General features: G+C 34.6%; 1 protein-coding gene across 1 annotated transcript; it reads left to right on the top strand.

Moving 5' to 3' along the window:
- The first annotated feature begins 5027 nt into the window (after positions 1–5027).
- Positions 5028–8610, top strand: LOC104211292 (glucan endo-1,3-beta-glucosidase 7-like). Its single transcript, XM_009760330.2, has 4 exons — positions 5028–5210; positions 5684–6348; positions 7071–7397; positions 7831–8610. Exons 1-4 carry the CDS (start codon positions 5144–5146, stop codon positions 8158–8160), a joined length of 1389 nt encoding a protein of 462 aa, XP_009758632.1. The 5' UTR covers positions 5028–5143; the 3' UTR covers positions 8161–8610.
- Positions 8611–9081: the final 471 nt, after the last annotated feature.

The raw sequence follows: 9081 nt of genomic DNA, 5'->3' as shown, positions 1-9081 counted from the left end.
CAAACGTCAAAGTACATCTACTTCATTTGGACCAGATTTTGTGACATTTTTGCTAGAAAATGAGCCTCAAACTTTCAAAGCAGCTATGCATCTTTTGATTCAGCAGTTTGGAAAGAGGCAGTCAATAGTGAGATTCAATCAATTTGGATAACCATACATGGGAATATATTGATCTTCCTCCAGGAAATAAGCCTTTAGGTTCGAAATAGATTTTTAAACGAACAATGAAAGATGATGGCACCACTGACATATATAAGGCAAAACTTGTTGTCAAAGGTTATAGACAAAAGGAAGGCCTTGATTACTTTGACACTTACTTGCCAATAACGAGGATAACATATATTAGGGTGTTAGTGGCACTGATGGTCGTGTATGGACTTGAAATCCATCAAATGGATGTTAAAACAACTTTTTTAAATAGAGAATTGGAGGAAGAGATTTACATGGAATAACCTGAGGTTTTGTGGTTCCGGATAAAGAAAAAATGTGTGCAAACTTGTTAAGTCACTTTATGGACTTAAACAAGCACCCAAATAATGGCATGTTAAATTTGACCAAACAATATTGGCAAGTGGGTTTAAAATTAACGAGTATGATAAATGTGTTTACATTAAAAACACTCCAGGTCATGAAGTCATTGTTTATATGTTGATGACATGTTGATAATGAGCAAAAATATGCCAGATATAAATGCTACTAAGCGCATGTTGGCTAGCAAATTCGACATGAAAGACTTAGGAATTGCTGATGTGATCTTAGGAATCAGGATTCATAAGACTCCACAAGGTCTAACATTATCACAGTCTCACTACATTGAAAAAGTACTTGACAAGTTCAAGTATTTGGATTTCAAAACTGCCAAGACTCTAATTGACTCGAGTTATGCACTTCAAAAGAATGAAGGTGAAAGTAACTCATAACTAGACTATGCAAGAGTATTGGGAAGTTTTATGCATACCATGAATTGTACGCGACCAAATATAGCATGTGCTATTAGCAAACTGAGTCGGTTTATAAGTAATCCCAATCAAATACATTGGATGGCAATAAAACAAATTTTGGGGTATCTGAAACATACCCAATATTATGCGTTGATTGCAACAAATATCCCCCCGTGATTGAGAGATATAGTGATGCAAATTAGATCACCGAATCATCTGAAGTTAAATCCACGAGTGAATATGTTTTCACAATTGGGGGTGGAGCAGTGTCTTGGAAATCATCCAAACTAACGTGCATCGTCCGTTCTACAATGGAATCTGAATCCATAGTTTTAGATAAGGCCGGTGTAGAAGCTGAATGGCTCCGAAATTTCTTGGGAGATATTCTATTTTTGCCCAAACCTTTGGCACTTATATGTATACATTGTGATAGTCAAGCGGCAATAGGTAGGGCGAGGAGCGTTATGTATAACGAAAAATCTCGTCACATACGATAGAGTCACAATATCATTAGACAACTACTCTCTAGTGATGTTATCACTATTGACTATGTAAAGTCAAGAGATAACGTGTCAGATCCACTTACAAAAGACCTATCTAGAGAGGCAGTTGAAAGATCATCAAAGAAAATGGGGTTAAGGCCTAGGACAAGTCATCATGGCAGTAACTCTACCTAGCAGACTGGAGATCCCAAGAGCTAGGTTCAAAGAGATCAAATAAAGTTATGAATGACGATTCAACATTGTCAAATCTCAACCCATTCTCGTGATGAAGACAATGTTCAGAAATTGAGGTAAATCATTAAGGCATTTTGATGAGTCAATAAAGCTTAAAGCTTTTTAATGATTTGCTAAGTCTGGCAGAATATGACCAGATAGTGTGTCTATAGGATTACACGTTTAGAAATCACATATGTGAGTGTGAAGTGTAAGCCGCTTCAAGGGGAATGAAAGTAAATGCACATTATCTAAGCACTCATGAAACCAGGCAGTGTTCATGGCTGAAACGAATACAACCGTGATAACCGTAGATGGTTAAGGGTTGATTGTATGACTTATGTTGTCTAGGTATACAACAAAGCTCGACGGTTCAAAGATATCAAATCTATCGATTTACTGAGTATATTCGATATAAGTTCACTACGGAAAGTTTAAAGGAAAACCTACTTATTCAGATGCAATTAATTCTTGCATGTAAATCACACACTCGTCCATGCATTCCTTAGTCTTATAGCCATTCCCCATTCATGTGGGGATTGTTGGGTTTAAGCTTGGTTAGCTTAAAATAAAGAGTGAATAGGAAATGGAGGAAAAATAAAATATTTGAATTTCCTACCTTGATAAAGGGACATTATCCCACATTGGAGGAGGAAAAGACTTTTGATGGGTATATATACAATTGCTCTTCTTCTAGCTCTTAAAGAGTTAAGAAGAAGGCAAGCCTCGCGCTGTCGTCGTCATCGCTCGCTCGGCTTGGCTTCAGATTTGGATTTGGATTTGGTCAACAATTGATTGATTAATCTTTTTGGATAATTTTTTTAATTATATAATAAAATATTAATTAAATTAGCCAAATATCCAATTCGAACCGGATCCGTGCGCGACTCGATTCATTTTTTCCTGAATTTTTATTTAAATTTCCTCCCATTTTTTAGTGATTGTTCTGAAAGATTGTAAACTTTCAGAAACAGTACTTCCATTGGCTATAAATTCGTTTGATTCCTCATATTTTTCCTTACGAATTTTCTGAACTTCAAGACTTCTTCTTCTTCTGCACAAATCTATTCCAGTGTGATTTACTATCATTGAGTAGTTCACTGACACCGTAGTTTTTGGTACCAATACATCGGTGAGTTAAATCTTTCTATCCTAGGAAGATAATATTCCAGCACCTCGAATACTTGAGGGGAATAATTTCCCTAAGGACACGTTGTGCATTCAGTTGGCTCGATTTATTTCGGAATTATTTTTTCAGATATTATTTTGACATTATGTTGTTGCTAACTTTCGGTTTCAGAAAGTTTACTGTTTTGTTATTTATTATAGTAATACAGATTGACTAACATACACTAATATAAATAAATTATGTACATATTCACTTTAAATCAACTTTCACTTTTCTTTCTCTATCATTCTCTACATAGTTAAGGTAAATATAGAGACAAGCCTGAAAGGTCCAACTTAACTCGGTTGCACTAAAAGAAAAGAATAAAATGTTTACCATGTTTAAAACTTAGAAAACTTAGCAATGAAATGTTTGAATCTTTGAACTTTTACTTTCTCTTATTGCGAGGAGATTACTTGTCAACAAATTATACCATCCTCTCCTTCCTAAAGTTGGTTTTGCTTTATGTATTTGTCCTAATTCCTAAAGTGGAAGTTCACTTTATTATTTTGGGTAGGGTGTCTGCTGTCCACAAACACTCATACTAAAGTTTCTCTTTATCTTTTACTAACCAAAACTAGCACATATAAAAATTGAAAAATCAAATACATAAGGTTCTTTCTTTTAAAGAATCACATGCAAAAATCTCCTTCCATACTTTTAAGCGTGATTAACAACATTAGATGCAAGACGGAAAGGAATTTCATGGATTAGATAGCAAATAAGGTGATGAAATATAAAAAAATATACAATATTCAAAAAATCTAAGCAAAAAAGAAACTTTTTCAATGAGTATAGTTGAAATTCATTGAAAACATATAAATAAATCAATATACAAAATTTGAGGATAACTAAATCGAGTTCAAAAAGCGTTTAGGAAATAATACAAGGGAGTGTAGGGACATGTTGTCACAGTTCCAAATATGCAAAAGCGATTCCTTAGCATAGAAGGATAAGCTATTCAAAGCACTTAGATTTTTGAGAAACCTAAAGATCATAGTATAATAATCTCCTTTTGACCTTCGAGGCTGACCAAAAACTGAAAGGGCTCGTCTGGTACGAGGAATAAGAGATAATTAATTAACTCCTTCTTTGTTCGGAGTTCACTATTTTATAAAATTGTTCATAATTATCTCGAAATTGTAGTGTTTTTTTATTCTTATGGGAGATTGGGATAATTAATCTGGAGATAATTAATTACAGAATAACTTATTTTCTAACCAGACGACCCCTAACTAGCTTACATAATTAATAATAGAATTGGCGTGAAAATACACATTAACTAACTCCATAGTTAAGCAAGTAATAATATATGTAAAACCACAAAATATATGTTTTTTGAGTTAGTGTAAACACCAAAATTTTTACGAGGTTGGATTATTTATTTATAAAAATAATTTTGATATAAGAGGGTTTCTCTAGATTATTTTCAGACTAGGCTCTCGCTCAACGGATCAAAGGTACGCCGCGGATAACAGTAGGCCAGCCGGGCCGTGAGCGCGGCGGGAACGGGCAACTATGACATAGATAGACAGATGCTAGTGTACTTCAGGAAACTAGCAAGTGATCAGGTGGGACATGGTGCAACTTGAGCTGATCGAGGACATGACCTTTAATAGGAGGGTGTGGAGATTGAGGATTAAGGCAGAAGGTAATTACAGAAAGTGTTCGCTCCAGAATGAGACTGATGAGTGATGATTGATGAGCATGATTATTATTTACACTTTGTAGTGATAATTGATTAAAACCTAGTAAATCTTTTGCTTTTAGAGTGATTTGAAAAGTAATCACATTTATTTTTTACAGTAGTATTTAAAAGGAGGAATTTCAAAAAGTATCAACGAGCTGTAAACTAATGTGTTTTGTGCAAGCATAAAAAATAATAAAGAATTCACGCAAATAGTTATCCACCTAATCTCTTAAAGAAAAAATTAAAGTCAAATATATAATATATATATAATTCATGTATAATATAAATATAATTAACTGTGTCTAATTAATAGTATATAATTTATGTATACTGATTAGGAAAGTAAACATTGAATCTGGCCTTTATGCAAATCTCATACTGGCATCCATTGATTTTAAAATCTTGACTATTTTCACCTTTTTAAAATATTGATTAATTCCCACGGAATTTCTAACTCAATAATTGAACTTGAACCGTTTCCTCTATAAATGTCTGCAACTCACGTGCAATCAGCCGTGGTATAGAATTTCAAAACTTGAACGGTAGAATTTTACACTTTCCCTCTTTATATACAAATCATTATCTCCCTCCAAAAGCATAGAATATATACAATAAGCCTCTTTCTGCCATGGCTAATCTACTTCAGACTTCTTCCTTCTTCTTTCTCTGCTTTTTTCATCTCGCCCTATTCGCAGGTAAGCTTTTTTTAACTCCTTAAAATATGCATTTTTATTCACTTCGTTCTATTCACAAACTGATTATATCTCGATCCCAAATAAGTTAGAGTTAGCTATATGATTCTTTTATGTTCATTTCGTGCTACTCAAGTTCGTACTATTTCAATACTAAATAATTTATCTCGTTGGTACGTGCATCGAAAAATTATATTGCTCAAATAGAGCATTTTTCGCTAATATATAAATTGTTAAATTCGTTCAACATAAGAAAATAATTTAGTTTGTGCAAAGGAGTTCAAAAATTGCTTATCACATGCAAAAAAAATTGGTGTTGAGATTTTTGCATTTTTTTTTCAAATCCTCTTATTAGAATTACTCATATGCTAATATGCTAATGTTCAAAAATTCCTGGCTTGTTACTGAGCAAAATTATATACTATTTTTTTTTTCCTTTCCAAGTTTGTTTACTAATTATATTGCTAATATTGCAGAATCAGAGTCATTTATCGGTATAAATTATGGCCAAATTGCGGATAATCTCCCGGCACCGGAGGCAACAGCAAAGCTATTACAATCCACTTCAATTGAGAAAGTCCGGTTATACGGATCCGACCCGGTAATCATCAAAGCGTTAGCAAATACCGGCGTCGGAATCATGATCGGAGTAGCCAACGGCGATATTCCGCCTATGGCCTCCGACCCGAACTTCGCCAAAGGATGGCTTAGTTCAAAAGTACTTCCATTTTATCCAGCCAGTAAAATCATAGTCATCAACGTCGGAAATGAGGTTATGTTATCAAAGGATCAAAATCTGATGACAAATTTGTTGCCAGCGATGCAAAATCTCCAAAATGCCCTCAATGATGCTTCAATTGGAGGTAAAATTAAGGTATCTACGGTCCATGCTATGGCTGTGTTGAAGCAATCGGAGCCGCCATCTTCTGGAAGTTTCGACCCGAGTATTACTGATTTGTTGAAAGGATTATTGGAGTTCAATAAAGCTACTGGTTCTCCTTTTGCAGTTAATCCTTATCCTTATTTCGCTTATCAGAGTGATCCTAGACCTGATACCTTGGCTTTTTGTTTGTTTCAACCTAATTCTGGACGATTTGATGCTGGTACCAATATTAAGTACACCAGCATGTTCGACGCTCAGGTTACCTTTTTTCTTACTCTTGTCCATTTTATATGTATGAGTTTAGGTTGTATATACTGACAGTGTTTTAAACGGGTTATATCGATTTATTACATGGTTTCCAAGGTAATATGCAAAGTTATGTGTTGTTGTAAGTCAATATAACGTGATCGCGCGACACTACAATGACTGATTTATTTTTTTATTAAAAAGATTGAGATGAACGGGGACGTTTTCTAAAAGAAAGACTTCCAAGTTTTTGGAATTTATGTGAACTTTAGCTAAGAACAGAACATAATAAAAGCAAATGATTTTTATAAATGATGCCGACTAAATGATGTTAAAGTTTACTTCTTGTCATTACACTTGCATTAGATGGGATATTTACTTGTTTTTTTCGTTTCTTTTCTTTTCTTTTTTCGAGTTAGTAACTTGGTAATGTGAGAATAAGTGTATGATTTAGTCTATAAACAAGTTTAGCTAGCGTTTTTGGACATAGATTTGGTTGAAACTTGAAAAATAGAAATTTTGAGAATGAGATGAAAAATAGTTTTTGAAAGTTGAAATTATGTTTGGACATATATATCAGAAGTTGGCGTATTGTGAGTAGAAATCTTTAAAAAACTTCAAAAACTAAGCAATACAACTCTTGTAATTCGAATCATGTCATTCACCTTGATATGAAAGTGGTATTTGTGGCCATGTTTGAGAATCAAGAACCTAATTAATTTGGCTGTATGCAGGTGGATGCTGTAAGATCAGCGCTTAATGCCCTGGGATTCAAGGAGGTAGAGATTGTAATTGCTGAAACAGGATGGCCTTATAAGGGAGACAGCAATGAGGTTGGGCCAAGTATTGAGAATGCAAAGGCATACAATGGCAATTTGATTTCTCACCTGAGGTCAATGGTTGGAACTCCATTGATGCCTGGCATATCAGTGGATACCTATCTCTTTGCTTTGTATGATGAGAATTTGAAACCAGGACCAACTTCTGAAAGGTCCTTTGGACTTTTCAAGCCTGATTTAACAATGACTTATGATGCTGGACTTTCTAAGGCTAACAGCCAGGTAAGAAAGTCACTACAAAAACTACATTATATCATTTTTCAATATAGGTTTCTTGTAAAATTTGTATCGATCTATAGGTGTAATCTCTTGGAAACCATGCAGACCTAGCAACAATAGGGCGCAATGAAATGAAAAGACCTATACATGACACCAATTAGTTTGGATTAAGTTTTAGGTCCAGTATTTTGCAGGAGTCTTTTGGTGATGTCAAAGATTTATATGCTAGTAGAAAATATGGAGGACTTCTAGCTCTTTTTAATTTTTACTATTTTGTAAAATATTGGATTGAGACGAGCTCAAATGGAGCGAAATGGAACAACGAAGATTCATATAGCTGATTGCAACTTGTTTGGACTTGAGGCGTAGTTGTTGTTATTGTAGTTTCTTGATTTTTGTGATTATTAAGGTCTAAGAGGAGTTTTTGTCTTTGAAGGATCCAATGCCAAAAACTCCAGTAACTCCCTCAAACACTTCGATGCCTCCTTCGTCTCCAAAAACTCCAGTGACTCCCTCATTGCCAGAAACTCCGGTGACTCCCTCATTGCCAAAAACTTCAATGCCTCCCTCATCGCCAGAAACTCCGGCAACTTCCTCATTGCCAAAAACTCCGGTACCTTCCTCGTCGCCTAAGACAAAAAGTGTATCCAAGGCAGATGTATCAGATGCCCAGTTGCAATCAAATATCGACTATGCAGTGCAATTCAACCTGGGGGTGCTTGTTTTGAGTCAAATACTGTGGCATTCCATGCCGCATATGCTATGAATCTTCTTTACCAAAATTCAGACAAGAGTCCTTTGAATCCTTTGAACTGTGATTTCTCACAGACAGCCACCCCCCTCATCCACTAACTCTAGTAAGTTATTGTTACTAGATTTTGTGGTTTTTTTATTCCTTAGGTATTGTAATTTGTACCCAATATTGGATTTAATGTAACTATCTGCTGCTGGAAATGCGATTCTTTTGGGTTATAATGGGTCCAGTTATCCAAAGTGGAAGTACTTGAGAGCAGAGGCAATTTGTTGTAATATTTTGTAGGATAACTTTATTGGTCGGACTGTTTTCAGGTTAATGTTTTTTATGAAGTGGAGTACATTTTGCGTGAATAAAAAGATCACGCAAAATAGATCTATTACATGGCAAAGGAATTTATGTGATTCCTTCACCTTTATGTAAAAGAAGTTATAATGTTCAGTGAGTGTATGGTTTCAACTACTTTGTTAACTGTTCATATATATATATATCGAGTTGCAGTATATATTTCAGTGAGTGTATGGTTTTTACTACTTCGGTTTCCTATCATCAGCGCCAAATGTAGATCGTAATTCAGTGAAAATAGCATGGCCTAGCCAGTTTTCGGACTGGTAATTGAAAAATAGCTAATGTTTGCAAAGTCATTAAAAAATAGCCACTATTTTAGCTGAAATACAGAAAGTTCCAGCATAATATTCTGGATTTTGGAGCTCCTGCATATAAACTTCCAGCATATTATGTTAGAACTCAAGCACATTATGCTGGAATCTCGTATGTAAAAAATTTGAACTCCAACATATTATGCTGGAATATTTTCGGATTTGGATTTTATCTTTACATAAAAAAATAGCTAAATTTCGGTTACTTTTAAAACTGTGGCTATTTTTCAATTACCATTTGTAAATTAGGCTATTTCTGGTTTCCCCCCATAAT

This window comes from Nicotiana sylvestris, chromosome 4, assembly GCF_000393655.2.
Source record: "Nicotiana sylvestris chromosome 4, ASM39365v2, whole genome shotgun sequence".
NCBI classification, from domain to species: domain Eukaryota; kingdom Viridiplantae; phylum Streptophyta; class Magnoliopsida; order Solanales; family Solanaceae; genus Nicotiana; species Nicotiana sylvestris.
This window is presented reverse-complemented; position numbering and strand designations above follow the sequence as displayed.